Genomic DNA, 20,321 nt, shown 5'->3' with positions numbered 1-20,321 from the left:
CTGAATTCTAGGCTGGTAAAAGGTGTGTCAAGAGAGACTCTCATATCTGGACTCACCAACCTAGGGATACATTGCCAAATGACCTGTCTAGCATCATCTGCAGCCACACTACCAGGATATGCTGAAAGAAGGGAGGCATAAAAATATGTAGCTATGCGTATGACGGCATCTGGATCTAACTGCAAAATCCCATCTGAGTCAATAAGCTGAGAGACACTCTCTCTACTGCGTCTGGGGCCATGAGTAGAGAAGAACTTCTTATTGACTCTACCTCCCATCTATATCGAGGACTTTCGTGCATGAAAGGCAAACTGTGTTCTCTGATCCAACGAAATCTGTTGATGAGCCTTTGCTGCAGCAAGGCATTCCTGAATCCAAGCATGGCCTCTTCTGCTCTTCCCTCTGCAAAGCTACCAATTGCTGGCGAATACCAATCTCTCGCCTGAGAATCTCATGTCTCCTGGTACTAGCAACTAGATGATAAAAGCCGCTAATATCAAAGAAGGCTATTGCCATATGTGAAGGGGAGGGCACTCCATCCTGGATAGTGTCCACTTGGCCCCCTTTTTTATATGAGGGTAACTTTACCATGTTGAAGTCCCCTCCTATGACCCATGAATCTGCAATGGGGGCCCAGGAGAGCAACTCCTTTCAAAACAATACATGATCCCCTCTGTTATTAGGGGCGTAAAGGTTGAGGAGTCCAACCTTGCGACCCCCAATCAAAAGAAGAACCCACTAGGCTCTAGAGCGTGAGATCACACCATGTCCGACAACCAAGGGGAGAAGAGAATCCGAAACTGAAATACAAGTACCTCTGAAAGTAGCTTGCCTGACTTTGTACAATCACTGAAATCCATTTTGTGCTGCTGCAAGAGTAAAACATCAATAGGGCCACCAGTAACAACTAGATGAAGTTGATTCTGAATCAGCTATCTGCTGCGGCAGCGATGAGGGACACCACCAAGAAGAAAGCTCCGTCCTTTCCAGAAATGTTGCAGGAAGGGAGAAAGACGAAGAGGGACAGGAAGAGAAGAGAGGAGGAGAAGCGGTCAGAGGAGGAAGCAGGCAGCAAGAAAAGGGGGAGAGGCAGGTTGAAGGGGCGGGGAAGAGGGTAGGAAGAGGGGAAGGGGAGAGAGGCGAGAAAGGCCGGGGGGGAGGGCAAGCTGAGAGGCGGGGAAGGGGGGGGGGGAAGAGGGGAGAACGGGCGGGGGAGGAGGTGGGCTGAGGGTGGGGGAGAAGGGGGAAATTGAGACGGGGAAGGGGGCAGGAAGAAATACGGGAGGGGAGGCGAGCTAAGGGCGGGGGATGAGGAGGCTGACAGGGCAGGGGGCAGGTGGCGGGCTGAGGGAGGGAGGGGGTAGGCGGAGAGGGAGGGGAAGGGGCTGAGGGAGAGGCAGAGGAGAGGGCTTAGGCGCAGAGAGAGGGAGGGAGCAGCTTGGAGCGGGGAGGAGCTGCAGCGAAGGACTTGTCCAATCGTATTGTTCTGATTTTCCATCAAAACTCTTTGGAATCTTGGCCTGCACAAAGTAAGCCATCTTGATTGAAACCCTAAAACACCATGTAGAGAAGTATCAAGATATTGTGGACACAATTGTAGAGTAGTATAGTGTGATAGAAAGCACCCTTGCAAGGTTTTTGGAAGTCAAGACAGATTTTGATTACAACCTTTACTTCTTGATGTTGATTCAAACCCCAACCCACCCAAAGGAATGACACTCATGCTCTATTTTAGGGCTCAATAATAGTCTTCTGGTAAAGTTGGCCACTTTGAGCGATGGGATTTTTGCAAGGGGCTAACCCAATCTATGAACCGTCCAGTTGCACCACTAAATCACTAGTAAGTACCGTAATGAAGAAGGGTAAGGCTGGGAAAATTTTGTTTTTGGCAAATCTAACTTGGGAGAAGCAGTCATTGCTGTTGCTCCTGCTTAACTTTTCAGTACTTCTAGACAGAAACATGAGTACTGTTTGGGGAATATGCACCTTGGTGCACATGAACATTGCTAAAATAGTAGGCAAGTGCCTTAGTTGAGGTGTTAGGTCAAAGGAGTGCTAGGCAGCATAGTGTGCATGGTTGCAATGAAATTGTGTGGTAAGACAAGGAGCATGCTTGCATAAATGCCAAGAGTGGCCAAGGCTATTGTGGATTCATTCAGCGTGCGCACACAGCGTGCGCACACAGTTTGATGGTCTCATCTCGATCAAGAACCTAGACTCGTGTCATCCACATGGTGTTGGTGAACTGAAAGGAAAGCATGGAGTGAACACAAACTGAGAATTCTTGCTTATGGAATGAAGAAAGGTGAGGTCCTTATGTAGGCACCTCTTACATGATCACTGACATCATTGATGACCTCTGAGCTCTACAATCATCTCCTCAATCAGCTCCTAGATTCTCTCAATCATCCTATGTGGCTTCTACCACCACTTAACAGTGCTTATGGGCACCTAACTGTGCCTCTAGCACACACACATAGAAACCAAGGTGTGCCTGGGGCATACACCTTGAGATATCTTATCATACTCCCCCTCAAGGGAATGCCTCAGGCTATGTCAAGGATACATCTAGTCTCATAGTTTCTCATGCCATCTCATGGTGGTCAAGGATAAATCTATGGCTAGGTTCTCATGCTAGCAAGGGGTTCCCAAGGGTGTGAAGTAAACAAAAGGGATACAAAAGACCTTCCAATGGTTATCTCCCCTGCATGTACATGCACACAATGTCTGCAGGAGGTACCATGGAGCAAAACACATACACATGGCCTACATCATATGGTGACCAGAGGTGTTTACAAAGAACACAATAGTTTATTTCATTCATTTTGGAGGACTATCCAGGCTGAGTACCTTGACTCAACATAAAAAAGAGAGATCTTAAGCATATATGGAGATGATTCAAAAAGCATAATCTTCATAGGATGCCTCATCTTGTGGAGACACATCAACTGAAAGTAGATTGGCAGTTTCTGACTTTGTAGTTGCTTCCTTTTTTGCTCTACAAAACTTTTCATGGTGATTGTTTTTGCCACAGTGTTTGCATGGATTGATCTTGAAGCAGTCTTTTGAGAGGTGATTAGTCTTCCCACAATGTTTGCAAGGTGAAAACTTGCCCTTCTGGATTTTTATGGCATAGGCTGTGTCATTGCCTCTCCGGAGTTCCATGTGCCTTTCTTCTTCTTGAAGAGCATAAATAAGACCTTCAAGATTAGGATTAGGAAGATTTTTCAAAGTGGTAACAACATGATCATAATCTTCAGGCATACTCTTGAGCAACACTGCCATTGCATCATCTGTAGTGATTGGAGAGTTAATAGAGGCAAGTTGAGTCATGAGACTTCGCATATGATTGACATGGGCAGCCAAAGGAGTGCCACTAGCCATCTTTAATTCAAAGAAAGCAATCTTAAGTGACAATTTTGAGATGTGAGAGCTAGCACCAAAAATAATATCAAGCTTCTGCCAAGCTTCAGAAGGAGACTCCAAATCAGAGATGTGATGAATATAGTCATCTCCTAAGGCAAGAGCAATGATGCCATAGGCTTTCTCCTCTCTAGCAGGATCTCTTACTGGGCGTGTCGGAGCTAAGGATTCTCCAGCATTGGAGGCTGTTGAAGAAGAAGTTGAAGCCGGTTTGACAAGCCCCCAGAGGTTTTCCCTCATCAATGCAAACTTAACCTTCATCTGCCATGTGTGAAAGCCCTTACCATTGAACTTATCCATATTCAAGATGGTAGCCGTGAGAGGTTCTAACCCAGAATGGGGCAGTGTCTACTCTCTTACAAGGCTAGAAAGAGTTGAAGAGCTTCAAAATACAAGCATTTAGAGTAGCAAAGGCTTGCAACCAAAATCCATACTACAAATCAATGATGCTTTCACTTGCATGCTTCATAGAGGTGACTAAATGAAAGTATTCCAAGCAAATCCAGGTATAGCAACTTAAAAGAAAGTTGTAGCCACAGTTGTACTGATGCTTTTCAATACTTTAAAACCTCAGAAATGCTAAAGTAGCATCTAATGTAGCATCAAACTCATAACCTTGTCAAAGACTGTCCAAAACAGAGGCCTGAACTTGGAGGGCTTGTATCTCACTCTTCAAAGCAAAGAAAATAGGGCTTTGTAAAGCAAAAGAAAGCTCATATACCAGAGAAGATCCAGCACAGAGGTTGGGCGAAATGGCGCGCGATATTGCTGGCTGGAACATCGTCAAAATCAACTGGTTTTTGGCTCTGTTCTCCTTGAATATGCAACCATTGCTGCTCAGATTTCAACACAAGATAGCCCAAGGTATGGAGAGGCTTCCCCTGAAAGGAATTAGAGAAAGGTGGAGCAGACATAGAGAAAACGCAGAAGACAGTTTCGACAATCTTCGTGGAATGGCGACCAGTAGCGACGACCTTTCTTCAATTGCTTGCAGGTGGAAGTTCGCCCATTCGAGGGGTATCTCCAGCAGGAAGGGCTTGGAGAATGGCGGAGAAACAAGGGAGAACAAGCTTTAGCAAGATTTGGGAAGAAAGGGTGAAGATGAAGAAAAAGAAGATGGAGAAGAAGAAGATGATGTGGCACAAATGGGCTCAAGGAGGATCAAAGGGCTCTGATACCATGTTGGTGAACTGAAAGGAAAGCATGGAGTGAACACAAACTGAGAATTCTTGCTTATGGAATGAAGAAAGGTGAGGTCCTTATGTAGGCACCTCTTACATGATCACCGACAGCACTGATGACCTCTGAGCTCCACAATCATCTCCTCAATCAGCTCCTAGATTCTCTCAATCATCCTATGTGGCTTCTACCACCACCTAACAGTGCTTATGGGCACCTAACTATGCCTCTAGCACACACACATAGAAACCAAGGTGTGCCTAGGGCATACACCTTGAGATATCCCATCACATGGCTGATCACAAGATGCTGTGCTGAATGTGGCACCTCGTGCTTGCATACCTTGCAAGGATTCTTCATATGTCAGGGCTGGCTTTGATACCAATTGTAAAGCCCCTTGAAGATCTAACCCTAAGCACAGGTCGAAACGACAACCATCAGGTGACTCACTTCCCAGTCGCTGCATATTGGAGATGCTCTTGCAAATTTATGTCTTGTTGAGGAAGAGACTGGTTTCAATTCATGGAGTATGTTGTAGTTCTGAAAATTTTCAAGGTGATTGTGGGTGCAAACCACAAAGGCGTGATGATCCTGCAAGGAGAAGGGGGATGCGCGGGGGGTGTTTTGTATCAGGCTGGCTGCGAGTCTAGGTAGTAGGGAGTCATCAACCCTGAATGCAAACCCAGGACTGCTGTTCATGGATTTGGATGAACCTCTGAGGGCAGCAACTGGCTGGAAACCAGTTCGCATAGCCAGAGGGGGGGGGGAGGGGGAAGTAATGAGGCAGACTATGTCGTTGTGCATAGTTTTAGGTTTATTACGAATGAATTGCTGGGGGGTTATTGGGCAGATCGTGGCACAGACCTATGTGCTGGCAGATCACAGATGGTGTAGGGCATCGTCGTGATTGTTGATCTGTGCATGGCCATCCTGAGCGATTACTGGTTGTTTGTAGATTGTGATGAGTGTGGGGCAGTAGGTGATCTGATCTGTGATCATCTGGGCAGAATTATTCAACGAGTTAAGGTTCTATGTTGCAGGATATGGAAAGCTACAGGTTGGAGGCTATGGAGCAGCGAATTGTCCACAGGTACAGTAGAGGCACCAGATTAAAGCCTGCTGCTGATCGCAATTGCTTTTTCCTCCTGGCTGGTGCTTTTGGTAGGCCCTGTGCTAGGCTGAAGGTCCTAGAAAAGCTTAAAGATTGCTTTTGGGAAGGCTTTCCAAAGCTAAAGTTGTTTCTCTGCTTTTGGATTGCTTTTCAGAGTTATCTTTCCTAGAACAAAGAACCTGCTTTTGGTGCCCTATACTCTCTTATTTAGCAGTCTATAGGCTCCGAACCAGCCCACATTACATGCGAAGCAGCCACAGCAATTGCAGACCTTCCCACGGTAACTTGCGGACGAAACTTACAGAAATTGCAAGTCAAGTCTGCATTGATATGCCTCCCTCTAAGCACCCTGTTTTTTGCACAGTACCAGCCTCTAAACTCTTCTTTCTACTCGCAGCTCTCCTTCTTCCCTCTTTTCTTACCTCAGCATTCCTCTTCATATTCTCATACACAGTGCTGAAGGGAGTCACATGCATAGTGAAGAACCCTGCAGTCATTACAGCCTGCATGCCCTCCACATAAGGAGCCTTGGGATTAAGAGGGAGATGACATGGATGTCGGTGAAGACAACCTTGTCACCAAAGAGCACTGAGCTACATATATATTTCGAAAGCTGAAGGAGTGGTAGCAGGACCCGGAGGGAGTGTACACGTAGCACCATCTTTCACACCTGAGGTTTTTGTAGGTGAGAAGAAAAGAGCGTACTCAAGTGCCTAGATACATCATTGAACCGATGGCAGGCACACTTCTCATTTCATCCTTTCTCTGATTTGCTCAAGATTCAGATGGCTCAGGGGATGTTGAAGGGAAAGGCTTTGACTTGATGGTATGATTTTAAGGGAAAACCTAAAACTTGGGCTGAATTTGAATAATTATTTAAAGAGGAATTCCCTTAACTTGAGGATGAGTTTGATTTCATCTATGAGACCGTAAGTATGGCAAACTTGTCATTTGATGCGTACCTACAGCGATTTAGAGAATTGGAATCAAAGGTCACATACATGGATCCAACTACCTTATGTGGGCTCTTTATAAACAGCTGGGTGAAGGAACATAAACGAGGATACTATAAGACATACAAAAATCTAAGGTGACACAATGGCCAAGGGAACTTCTTCACAAAAACCTTAGCCAAGTACAAGTATCAAGCAAAAACATCTTGATTCAATCCTACCAGGGCTATGCAAACTCAAGCCCGGAGTCTTTCACAAACTCCGAGCCAGGTGATTGCAAAAGCAAGTGAAGAAGGCGAAGCAAACCCTTCAGCTTGTGAAGGAGGGGCGTTGCTTCATTTTGGACGAAGGGGACACATGTGGATGCATTGTATGAAGTTAGGCTCAACTTTGACTGAGGTGAAAAGGTTCCCGATTGACTCGGGTAGTACTCACAATATCATGAATGCTAAACTTGTGCAACAATGGGAGTATGAACACAGCCGAGTGACCATGTCTACGAGGTGGACATGGCAGCGGGGAAGCAAGTTTGGGATCAACATGCAATGCAAATTCCCATTACCATACAAAATTACACCGAGAGTCTAGATTTTATGTTGATGAATCTGGATAGAGCATATGTGATTTAGTGGAAGACTGCTTGCATAAGGGGACTGTTTGATTGGGAGAGTCATACATTAAGTTTTGTTAAAGGGGGTGTACCCTATGTATTACAGGGTGATTTTGATGTCCCATCCTGTACCCTTGTAAACTCATTGCAAGTAGTTAATACAATTACAAATTCTGAATATGAAGTGTATCTGTGTATGTGGTGTAAATTTACGTCTGAATTGGATAATGTGTATGAATCTTCTAAATTAGATGCATGGGAAGCACGAGCACTTGCGGAGATTAAAACAAAATTTGCAGATGTCACCAATTAGGTCGGTAGATCTTTGGATCGAATTGGTTCTAGGAGCTCAGCCTGTAAGTATGGCACCTTATATTGATGAGTCAAATGTAAGAAGATGAGATATCTTGACGTTTGTCAGAATACCTATGCATGGGGCATATCAGGAAAAGTGGATCTCCCTGGGGTGCACCTGTGCTGTTTAAGCATAAGAAGGACGGAAGAAATTGTTTATTTATTGGCAGTTCATAAATTTTTTGGTCGAGAGCAAGAAACAATCCACTGTGGCAACGTCATCATGTGAAGCTGAGTACATGGAAGCCTTCACAACGATAGTAGAATGTGTATGGCTCAGGAGATTGATGGTAGATCTTCGTGGTGGCTTGCAGCCATCTACTCCCGTACTCATCGACAGTCAGAGAGCTATTGCAGTATCCCGGGATCCTGTGTTTCATGCACATGCGAACATGTCAGTGATGGAGATTGCAAGAGATTTTGATGTACTGTCCTACACATTAAAATGTTGCAGATCTTTTCACGAAGGCTCTATCCAAAGAGAAGGTGAAGATTTTCAAAAAGATTTGGGCTGGCTTCCATTTGGTGATTGAGATCACTCCTTGTACACCAGGACATTGTCACTACAAGGGGGGTTGGAAATATTGTAATATTTAAGGCAGTGGCCAATGCAGTAATTAGCTACAAGGTTGAGGGGCACTTGTCCCTTATCTAAGGCTTTTCCTGCCAAGCATAGTTAGTAGTTGAGTTTTTAGGGGGGCGGGGAGGGGGGGGGGGTTCTAACCCAGTTTGGGTTGCCCTAAGGTCAACAAATGTTGTACTGTTTCACTCTTCATTATTGCAAAGCCCGATCTTGTTTTTCTTCAAAACTGCTCACTCCACTCTTAATCCTTCCTCCAGTCTACACAGTATGGGATCAATGGACATGCCTTGGAAGGGGAATGATCTTGTAAGCATGTGAATAGCAGCAGCATCTCCTGTACCATCAACTGCAAGCTGCATGGATGTTGGAAGGGTCCTCAATGGGAACCAATGTCAACATGCCATACTTTTGAATCTTATTTGGGAATGTAATAATTAGGTGGTTATCTTCACAAGATGCCTTTGCATCGATATGTTTGTTTGGCTTCAAGAAGACTTGGAGATTAGCAATATTACAAAAATGTCAAGGGGATGGTAAGTGACTTTTTTTTGTTTGTAGTCCAATAGCTTGGGTTACTCTCATCATTTGCCATGTCTTTTTGGGATGAATTTATGCAAAATTTGTGCTTCAGGACTTCATTTAGGGTGAATTGTAGGGATATTTAGTATGGCATGGTTATGTAGAGAATAATGACCACATGTCATGTGCATCCCATATAAGATCCCTTGCTTTTAGAGTGCCTTGTCTAATTGTTTTCAGATTTAATTATGTATCTCCAGATTGATGGATAGTCTCTTCAAAGAGGTTTCATATTGTACTTGCACATAATTTTCCTAATATGACTTAATATCTGAGGTTAACCTCGGACGAAACTGAGATCTGGTGCCATTCTAAGAGGATGACCTCCCATTTCAAACCGTACATCAATTAGGCATGATTATCATAAAATGAACTTAAAGAAGGTGTTCTAGTATAAATCACAAGTTTGGCATTTTTACTTTGCCCTTGCTAGCTCAAAGAAGAAAAATTCAGTCCTTTATTTCATGCAGGCGTTGCTGGCCTTTTATCTCATTGATGACCTAAACATGAGAGACTCTTCCAAAGCTGTGGTAATACTCTCTATTATAATTTGTTCTGATACAGAATCTTGTAAGCTGTTTTCGACTTAAATTCCAGTCCATTACATTTTACAATTGATTAATCAATTACATTTCACAATCATGTAATCAACACTAATCCAGTCCTTATGTTGCTTGTAAAGGTTCCTGCAGCAATTTATGTTTGCAGTTTCTTGGTATCTGTAGGATTACAGGTATTGTGCATTCTTTGAACTTTGTAAGCATCATCGATTGTTTGAAGTGTATTTTTTATGGTTGGTAATACAAGGAATGATGATCTAGAAGCTAGCAGCTAACAGTCTTTTGGCCTTAATGTAGGAAATAGGATGGACTGGAGGCCGGATCAAATCTTTTTTTGCAATGGGTGCAAGTCTTTGGATGGCCTCTGGATTTTTAATATTTTTCTTACAAAGTGGTGCACACAATTTTATTTTTTCGATAGCTGTCGTTGTTGGCGTTGCAAATGCTCTGATGACGGTACGAATTCAATATCTACTGTCTGTTTCCTTTTTACTTGTAAATGCTTCTTCACGGGGAAATTTCAGAGTTTTTGCATGTGTTAGTAATTGCCAGGATTGCGATTACCCTAACTGTTATTTTGGACAGGTTACTGCTGTCAGCATGGAAGGTGTTCTGGTGGGGATGGACGTCAGTGGATGTGCCTTTGTTTATGGTTCTCTTAGTTTTCTCGAGAAGTTTTCTTGTGGCATTGCTTTGTATGTGATTGAGGCATTTCACTGTAAGATCTGCTCTTCCTTTAATCCAAGTGCGAAGATTTTGAATACTATTCCTTTGCTTCAAGATTTAAAAGAAATTGATGTGCTGAAGGACAACAATACCTTAGAAACCTCTTAAAGGACGTACACAGTGAAAGGGAGTGAAGGGGGAAGAAGAGTAAGAGTGAGAGAGTGAGAGAGAGAGAAGACTCCAGGTGTGTAGGTGTGAAGTGATGAGCCACACCACAAACTCAGTTGTGTTTTATTAGGATTAGGTTTACCCTATGACTGTCTTAAGACAGTCATAGGTGTCCTATCTTTTAATGAAGGGTTGGCAATGTGCCTTTACCCCAACAACCTCCCACCTAAAGGCCAATGTGCCTAAAGGGGAGAAAAGAATAAAAATTACAGCAATATAAAGTTACTGTATACAAGACCATAAAATAAGAATGGTCTCATCCTAATCCCATGATGTGGCGGCAATGTGCAAACCGCTCTGTAGGCAAGCTCTTAGTGAGCAAATCTGCAGGATTATCATCAGTATGCACTTTCACAAGCTCAAGTCGCTTGTCTTCCAGTACCTCCCTGATGAAATGATATTTCACTTCTATGTGCTTGGTCTTTTGATGAAAGACCGGATTCTTTGCCAACATGATAGCACTCTGACTATCACAATGCAAAACTGGCATATCTCCTGTAATGCCCAAATCTCCCACCAGCCGAGTAAGCCATATTGCTTCCTTGCAGGCCTCAGTGGCTGCAACATACTCAGCTTCTGTGGTTGACAGTGCAACGCATTTCTGCAACCGAGACACCCATGATATAGCACCTCCTGCAAATGTGAAAATATAACCGGTAGTAGACTTCCGGTTATCTGCATTCCCTGCATAGTCTGAATCTGTAAAACCATGCACCAATGCATCCTGCCTACCATAGCATATGCACGTGTCTTTGGTACCCTTGAGATACCTCAAGACACCTTTCACTGCTTCCCAGTGCCGCTTGCCTGGATTTGCCATATACCTGCTGATGACTCCCACCGCAAAAGCAATATCGGGACGAGTGGCAACCATGGCATACATCAAAGAACCAACTGCAGATGCATACGGAACCTTGGCCATCTCAGCCTTATCATCATCTGATCTGGGGCTGTCCTTACTGCTGAGTTTTAAATGTGGAGGCAACGGGGTACTAATAGACTTCCCCCCCTCCATTTTAAACCTCTGCAGTACTTTGTCAATGTACTCCTTTTGTGACAAAAACAAAAGTCCCTTGGACCTGTCACGAGTAATCCGCATGCCAAGAATATGATTTGCATCACCCAAGTCTTTCATATCAAAAGACTTATGCAGTTGTTTCTTCAAAGCACTAATCTCATGCTGAGATTTACTGGCAATAAGCATGTCATCCACATATAGAATGAGTAGCATCAAACTGCCATCCTTTGCCCGTTTGGTGTACAAGCAATGATCGGTCTCACACCTATGATACCCTTGGGACTGCATGAAGGCATCAAACTTCTTGTACCATTCTCTTGGCGCCTGCTTGAGTCCATATAAGCTCCTCTTGAGCTTACACACAAGCTGCTCTTTCCCTTTAACAGCATATCCCTCTGGCTGACTCATATAGATCTCATCATGGAGATCTCCGTGAAGAAAAGCTGTCTTCACATCCATCTGACATAAATCCATGTCGTCATGAGCAACAAGAGCTAACACTGCTCTCAAAGTAGTCATCTTGACTACAGGGGAAAAGATCTCATCAAAGTCAATGCCCTTCTCCTGCTTAAATCCCTTGGCAACCAATCTGGCCTTATACCTCGGTAAAGCATTTGAATCCACTTTGACTTTGTAAACCCACTTGCATGGCAAAACCTTTCTGCCTGCAGGTAGCTGCACCAAGTCCCATGTATCATTCTGAAGTAGGGAGTCCATTTCTGACTGCATGGCTTTCTCCCACTTCTTTTCCTCTGTTCTTCCCATAGCTTCCTTGAAGCTGGAAGGCTCACCACAATCTGTCAGCATGATAAAATCAGCCACATTATTGGCTCCTGGAACAAACCTGGCAGGAGGCCGTTGTACACGGGTGCTCCTCCTAACAAAATGTTCCGGATTAGGCTGCTGTCCAGCTTGTTCGTCATGCATGACGGGTGGCTGTACCACCATATCTGGCTGTTCTACAGCCCCATCTGCTGGCATATCTAGTGGTGCATCATTGGCAAAATTATCTGGCTGATTTTCAGCCTGTATACCCTCTTGAACAGGCTTATCTGCAGCAGCCTGCTGCTGCATATAAATGGGCATTCTTTGCTGTCCAACATCATCATAAATAACCCTCCTGTATTCCACAGGTTGCACGGGTTCCTTGTGTACACTATCCTCTTTAAAGATGACATCATTGCTGCGTATAATCTTCCAATTAACGGGATCCCATAATCTGTACCCCATTTCACCTTCGTCACCATAACCCATAAAGATGCATCTGATAGACTTTGGATCCAGTTTGTTGCGCAGTTCTTTGCGTACATGAGCAAAGCACTCGCAGCCAAATACACGTAAGTGCTTATATGAAGGTGGCTTGCCATACCACACCTCCTCTGGCACTTTCAACTCCAAAGCCTTGTTTGGCGACCTGTTAATAATGTGAACTGCTGTTTGCACGGCTTCTGCCCAAAAGCCATGGGGTAATGCAGCATAAGACAACATACATCGAACCTTCTCCTGAATAGTTCGATTCATACGCTCACTTGCACCATTTTGAGATGCATTATGAGGAGCTGTGAGTTCCTGTTTGATGCCCTTAGCTTGGCAAAACTGCACAAAAGCATGTGACACATACTCACCCCCATTATCGGATCTGAGGCATTTCAGCCTACGACCTGTCCGATTCTCAACCTGAGCGACAAATTTCTTGAAAGCATCTAAGGCATCTCCCTTATGCTTCAAGAAATAGACCCACACTTTGCGTGTGGCATCATCAATGAAAGTAATAAAATATTTTGCACCCCCTAGTGATAACTGTGGCATCTCACACAAATCAGTGTGCACTAGATCAAGTATCAAGTGGTGCTCTATTCTGGGGAGTTCTCCTCTTATGAGGAGTTACAGAGTGCTTGCCAAATATACAATGATCACAAGTAGGCAAATCTGAAAAAGAAAGAGGCGGCAGATAACCCAAACGTGACAGTTCTTGCATTCCTTTAACAGACGTGTCCCAACCGGCTATGCCACAATGAAACCTTTGGCAGCTCGGTTATGGCAACAACATGATTACCCACACTGGAAACATAAAGAGGGTACAAGGTATCACTCTTAAAACCCTCAGCCACTACAGTCTGGCCATCAGTAATCACCCATTTGGAATCCCCAAATGTGGTGTGGTAACCACTGTCATCCAATAAGCCAGTGCTAATCAGATTTTCTTGATTTGCGGCACATGGCGAACACCATCAAGCATAAATGACCGTCCATCAGGAAATACTATCTGTATACTGCCAATCCCTGCAATCTGACATGCATAGTTGTTCCCAAGATGAACAACTCCATGAGTACCTGTGTAAAGTAAACCACTCCCTATGAGGAGTAACATAAAAAGAGGCACCTGAATCCAAGAGCCAAGTGTGCATGTCGTGACCATCAATAACCAAGGCATGTGCTATTACAGCAGAAGAGCATAAAACATCATGTATGTCACTGTCACTGTCCTCTGCTGCAACATTCACTGCATCCAAGTCATCTGCCTTGGCCTTGCCTTTGCCTTTGTTTGCATTTCCTGCATCCTTTGTTTCAGCCTTCTTGGCTTTCTGATCCCGTATGATCTTGAAGCACTTAGACTTCACATGTCCTTCTTGCCACAATAAAAGCATTCAATATCCTTTTTACCACGGGACTGACTTCGGGATTTGGATTTACTAGCAGATCTCCCTTTCTGCTGAGTTCTGCCTCTATCCTGTACCTGCAAAGCATTTGAAGATTTGCTGCCCGCATTATTCTTCCTGCTCATCTCCTCCAAAAGGAGAGAGCTCTCTACATCAGCATATATAAGAGTGACATTTGAATTAGACAGGGTGGTCTTGAAAGTGTCCCAACTCTCCGGGAGGGTACACAACAAGAAAGTAGCCTTGAACTCCTCATCAAGATTCAACCCCTGTGCAATCAGTTGTGTAAAGATGGCATTGAACTCACTCAAGTGTGAGGTCATAGCTGTACCTTCCTTCATGCGAAGATCGACCAGCTTCTTCAGCCAATAAACCTTACTGGCTGAGCTCTTTTGGGCATACAATTCTTCTAGTCTTTGCCATAGACCATAAGAGGTCTTTTCAGCCTGAACATTGAACACAAGAGTGTCTGAAATAGTGAGCATGATAGCTGCCCTCGCAGACAAATCAAGCTCTTCCCAGTCATCAGCTGCCATGTCAGATGGCTTGACACCCTTCACCCTTATGGGCTTAGCAATCTTCTTTAACAGAAGTACATTTAAGCACTGTTCTGCCCATAATGCATAGTTGTGTGCTCCTTCCAGTTTCTTTATGTTCAGAATCGAAGAATCACTTCCCCCTGATGCCATATCAGATAAGGAAAGTACCTGACTCCCTGGAAGTAAAAAAAAGACTGAATAAAAATTCTGATTTCTCAGAAAAAACCTGCTCTATTAAAGAGCCAGAAGCACTCTCAATGGTGCTGTTTTTACTGTCAGGAAAATCTGCAGCAAAACAGTAAATGACCCTGCAAATACTGTACCTTCTGACACACTGTACTGTGCTCAAAGAGGCATAAAAACAGTAATTTCAGACTGCTGCAGCTGCTCAACAAGTGCTTAACAGTGCATAATCATCTGACAAACCACAAACACTGCTGTAAACACTGCTGTACTGACTGTACTGATCACTTCTTCCACCTCAGATGAGGTATTGCACTGAGTTAAATTGCATAAACCACTTGGCAAACACCCAAAAAAAAATGACACTTCAGCCTGTCACAGAACCTGCAACAGAAAATGGGATAAATCCCAAGCAATCACCCTTATACCAAGGGGAGAAAATGCATCTGAAGATCTCTGTCAGTAACCCAAGTGCTATCAAACAAAGTCTGGGCAAAAGCCCCTTGATCTGACACCTGAATCAAGTGGAGAACACCTCAACACTGAGGTAGCATGCAATATGAAAATCTCTCTGACAAAATCATCCACCAATGTAATGCATGTACTGCCCTGTGTAGAAATGACATACACAGATCCCAACGTACAAACACTCAATGAGGAACCTTTTGAGCACTGTCAACGATGGACAGTTAGGGACCGAGTAAACTCGATGCGCCCTGGCCAAGCGTGGCTCAACTAAAGTTCTCTGAGTGTGGCACAAGGAATGTGACCTGCAAGAAAATGTCACCTCGACACTGCGGAAATCAAGACAAATGTGTGCTCTCTGGCACCACACTGCCTCAAGGCATACAATGCATCACCTTCCGGGAAAAAGCCCTATGATCTGCTCACCTGTGAACTGAGATTCAAACCCAGTAAAAGCATATGTCCTCTTGCAAAATCAAGGCATTACTTTCCCAGAACAAAATAACTGTGCAATCAACCACACTGTGGTTCTCTTCACCTCAAGCACAAGATGAATGAAAGTACTTGCTGTACTTTTCAAGATAACACAGTTCTGTGAACTGAAAAATGATCCTTAAGCAAGAGGAATGAAGAGCAGAATGCTGTTTCACCTCTCTTTCTTCCCCAAACAAGAATGTAACTTTTGTACTTTCGTACTTGCTGTACTTGTGCAGCAGCCAGATCCAAGGAGAACAAATTTCTTCTGACACAGATCCCGAAAAAAAACGAAAAATGTACCTCCCGGCTGCACAAAAAACGAAAAACAGCTCTGATGTAACTCCTTGCAAGTGTGGCGGCGTCATCCGTACAGCTGTACGGCAGTCCGTACGACTGTACGGCAGTCCGTACGACGGTCGTCCGGCTGCCCTTGGAGTAGACTGCTCGACGCCCGAAGGGCTTAGCAGCTATGCAGCTGCTGTGCAGCTGCCTGATGCAGCTCCGTTCTGCAGCTGTCAGCAGCTACTGTACAGCCTGCGACCCGCGTCGCCGCCCGTGCCCGCGCCCGAGCTGCTCCCGTGCCCATGCCACAGCCCGCGCCCGCGCCCGCGCCTTGAAGCCCGCCTTCGCCAATGCGCCGCCGCCCTGCAATGTCGGCGTTCCGTACGACCGTACGGCGCTCGACGTACGTCCGTACGGAAGGGGGGTGGGTAGGCTAGGGAGTGGAGGGGAATGGCTCTGATACCAGTTGAAAGGGAGTGAAGGGGGAAGAAGAGCAAGAGTGAGAGAGTGAGAGAGAGAGAAGACTCCAGGTGTATGGGTGTGAAGTGATGAGCCACACCACAAACTCAGTTGTGTTTTATTAGGATTAGGTTTACCCTATGACTGTCTTAAGACAGTCATAGGTGTCCTATCTTTTAATGAAGGGTTGGCAATGTGCCTTTACCCCAACACACAGTAAATGTTGTTTTCTCTTCAGATGTCTTGGTATTTGAGAAAGAAAAAAAGAAAGAAAGTTTATTAAAGTCTTCGGAAGACCGATGGGTCTATGAGACTGTGAAAAACCTGATACAATGAGCTGTGGTAGTGGAGCTACTAAACGAGCATCCACGCCAATGCAGAATGCAAAAAAATGCAAAATGGCAGTACTAAGTCCTAAGTACAACATAGTCATGTCGATAGTCGAGAGAGAGAGAGGGGGGGGGAGAAGGGTTTATTAGTGCCTGCGTAAGGCTAAAGAGCCTTTGGACCTTCTAAGAATCATCATATGATAAAAAACCCCTCTAGGGGAACTAGAGGTGCCTAGCACTTCCCTAAGAAGCTAATAAAAACTGAAACTGAAATTGAGAGAAAGGAAGAAAGATTTATTAGCGTTTGTGGATGATAGAGGAATCAGAAATTTTCCATGAATGTCTTCACAGGTATGTGTGGGACATCCAAGAATTCAGAGGAGACTTATTCCACAATTTTGTAAGCTATGAGTCAAGACATCCAAGATTATGTCGTGAATTGTCAAAATACAAAGTGAATAAAGCACACCTTAAGCTTGGTGGTCTATTACTACCATTGGAGATCATTGTTGAGCATACTTGTATAGATTTTACAGTCAGAACAAATTGTTGTCAGTCTTTGTATGGAGAATGCCCAAATAATTGTGTAGTCGTGGCAGTGTCATTGTTAAACATCGCCAAATATATTTAAAAATTTATGTTACTTGCTCTTCCCCTTTTCTCCAATGTCACCATAAAATCATCCTCTTGTTTAAGTTCCTCATTTTTTTTATAGGAGAGTTTTTCAGGAAAAACAGGTTCTCAGCATCTCTGAAGGATTTATATGAATAAGAGTCTTTAACAATGTTTTAGTAGTGCATGCCATATGGAGGCTCTTGCTGATAATTCTATGATTGCTTTTAAATACACTCCACAGCAGACAAAGGATGCAGATCTGAGGGTTTGGGAAGCCAATGCCATATGTCCACAGTGCGAATCACCATGGCATTAGTACCAACAGGCTGTGCTCTTTTGGGGTTGTGTGTCACATTTATGATGGATCTAAGTCCTTCAAAATCTTTTAGTAGCTTGGAACAGCCACTGCTTTCGTCTGCAGATGATGTGGAAAATGAGGTGGTCTACTCCTGGACAGCAATCGATCCTCGTGTAAAAGCTCCAAGGACACAGAGAGTGCGCATATGGAGAAGGCTTGCATGTGCAATGGTTGGGAGATGGGGTTCCCCAAGACAGCAGGTGCCAGTATGGCTAGATTAACAAAGCACACCTCGGTCTCTTTTGTGACATGTCACTTGTAAGCCGTGCTGAATTTCTCCTGGCCAAAAGGAGTGTTAGAAACGCACGCCAGCAGTGCACTTGAAATTGTTCCCACAGGAAAGCACGAGTGTGTAAAAATGTACAATGCCAGGGCAACATTGAAAGCATCAAATGACTGATTGTGAGATCAGCATAAAGGTGGTCTTGGAATCTTTATGCAGCAGGAGCCTGCCTTCGTTTGCTGCGGCATGCCACCATTTCAAGAGTCTTGGCAATTGCTTGGGAGTAAGATTTTAAGAGGATGCATTACATCGTCGAGATGATTTGTTTATCAGATCATTACTATGGTTTATTGCTCGTCAATTATTCATTAAGAGCCTGAGATCCAGGTCTCTTCAGTTAACAATGTACACTTGTTGTAATGACAGTGTGTTCTCAATGGCATGCATACGCCTTCAAATTTTTTGAAGGAAATTATTTGAATCCTCTTGGGCTAGCAATTATCATTTCCATGTTTTTTTGCATCATTGACATTCTCATCGGAGCTTATAGAAAAAATTTCATTATCTTTGGATTGGGACAACCAAAGATACCCATGCAACTCTTTGGTTTGTTAATAGCAATTGCAACGTCGTTCAGTAGTGCAATCATTATGCCTAATGTCTCCTGCAGATTCATGGGCACCTTTCATTTTCTAACCAATGCGACTCCTTCACTCTACCCCCTTGCCCTCTCCCAGCCTCAATCTCATCCTCTCTCAACACACCCCCTCCGCGCCGCCTCCCTTCCCCTGTCACAGCCCTCCCCGACTCTCTCGCCCCTCTCTCTCAGCCCCTTTTAAGGTTTCTGAGAGCGCGAGGGGACTGTCTGCAAACCAGGTGGACTTCAGATTTCAAATTTGGTCGTTGGCACCTGGTTCGCAAATGACCCCTCCCACATGAACAGGCTCGTAAGTTCTCAGTCCAGCTTCTATTTCAAGCTCACAACCAACCCTACAACACTATGACTATATATTTGGTGAATTTTTAGCTTTGTTAGGCCGGGATGCGATGTCGCAAATTTACCCAATTTTGGAGTTTACCAAGTGATATCAAGTGGAGGTTACCATTTCATTAAAAAAGTTTTGAAATCCAAAAAATTAAAATTATGAATCATTTAGCAAGGGACATACATGCAATGTAACATCACTTTTAAAGCAAGGTGCAGGGGAAAAAGACTATAGTCCACCTAATTCACACCTTCAAAAATAAGATTCTAAAGATCACACCTAACGCACCTAAAGACGTGTACAACCATCGGCTAAACGCCTAAGAGAAGAATCAAGTATTTGATTTATAGCTAGCCTGATTGAAGGTAGTAACTATTGTGTGCATGCCTAAGAACTACAATGGATTATGTGAAACCTCCTTGGTGAGGTATAGTTTTGTGCTCGTATAGCTAAGTCTTGGGGAATTCTTGCATGAAATCTCAAAACTCAAACCTATAGGGTACATATAATGACACGCCCTACTAAACCCAATTGGCAAGTACAAACATGCTTGACTTTTTGACACCCCTTTAAAAATGTCAACCATAGCCTAGATCTTGCTAGTGGTACATATACAATAATTAGCTTATATAACACATGAGAACATTTGTTCCCAAAGTGTTTTCCTCTTGAAACTCCACTCTCTCTGCACGTGGGTGTCTAAGGGTTCAATTGTTCTTAAAGGCATCGTCATCATTCTAGGATTTATTAGTACATGATAAATTCCAAAGTTGCCTAGGGTGGCTCACTTGATTTTATTTCCACAAGCACTTAGACTTGTCACCATTGATAGCATTATACATATGTAAGCACAAACAAAATATGCTTTAATTAGATGGCTCACTTGATTTTGTTTCCACGAGCACTTGTCACCATTGATAGCATTATACATATGTAAACACAAACACACAAAAACTTAGTCTCAAAAAATAAGTTTCAAAAGTCCATATACTACATTTTGAACCCAACATGAGCAAGAGGACAAGGGCTCGGAGAGGGCGTGCTAAGGTCTCATGATGACCCAAGGAATCTATTAACAGCAAGTCAATGAGATATTAGCAAGAATAAACATGATCCTTGCCACTAATGAGGCACAATTCTTTTTTCTAATAACGTAACCTATGGTAGGTAGGTTAGAGAGCATAGAAAGTCTCTCGAATCCATGTATATCACTTCTTGATTTTAAATTCCAAACTTACATATCGGCTTTGTACCGCATGGGAAAGAGGGATAAAAGAAACCAAGAATGCTATAGTTTTGCTTGTATGCAATTGAAGGTGATTCTACTTTGTATTTCTCCCCTAAGGTGGGAAATGTATAAGAAGAAATGACTATCTATATGAGAGCATGTGAGAGACAAAGGTAGTGATGCAGAGGGAACTTGTGAATATCATTTGCCCTTTAAATAGAAGGGAGTGAACTTGGAAGCTTAAGCTATCCAC

General features: G+C 43.7%; 1 protein-coding gene across 7 annotated transcripts in view; it reads left to right on the top strand.

Moving 5' to 3' along the window:
• LOC147898282 (uncharacterized) overlaps nt 1-18,421 on the top strand; it is a 72,895-nt gene extending 54,474 nt beyond the window's left edge. For 6 of the 7 annotated variants that reach the window (XM_087378995.1, XM_087378993.1, XM_087378992.1 and 3 more), the window contains 5 exons: nt 9,263-9,322; nt 9,475-9,525; nt 9,650-9,808; nt 9,938-10,070; nt 17,515-18,421. In XM_087378995.1, coding sequence (XP_087235121.1) covers nt 9,263-9,322; nt 9,475-9,525; nt 9,650-9,808; nt 9,938-10,070; nt 17,515-17,852 — 741 coding nt within the window. In that variant the 3' untranslated portion in view covers nt 17,853-18,421. The remainder of the gene's footprint in view (nt 1-9,262; nt 9,323-9,474; nt 9,526-9,649; nt 9,809-9,937; nt 10,071-17,514) is intronic. The other variant, XM_087378994.1, reaches the window with a different exon arrangement.
• Nucleotides 18,422-20,321: the final 1,900 nt, after the last annotated feature.

This window comes from Dipteris shenzhenensis, chromosome 9 (assembly GCF_047967505.1).
Source record: "Dipteris shenzhenensis isolate YYH24624 ecotype China chromosome 9, Dip_SZ_1.0, whole genome shotgun sequence".
Lineage (NCBI taxonomy): Eukaryota > Viridiplantae > Streptophyta > Polypodiopsida > Gleicheniales > Dipteridaceae > Dipteris > Dipteris shenzhenensis.
This window is presented reverse-complemented; position numbering and strand designations above follow the sequence as displayed.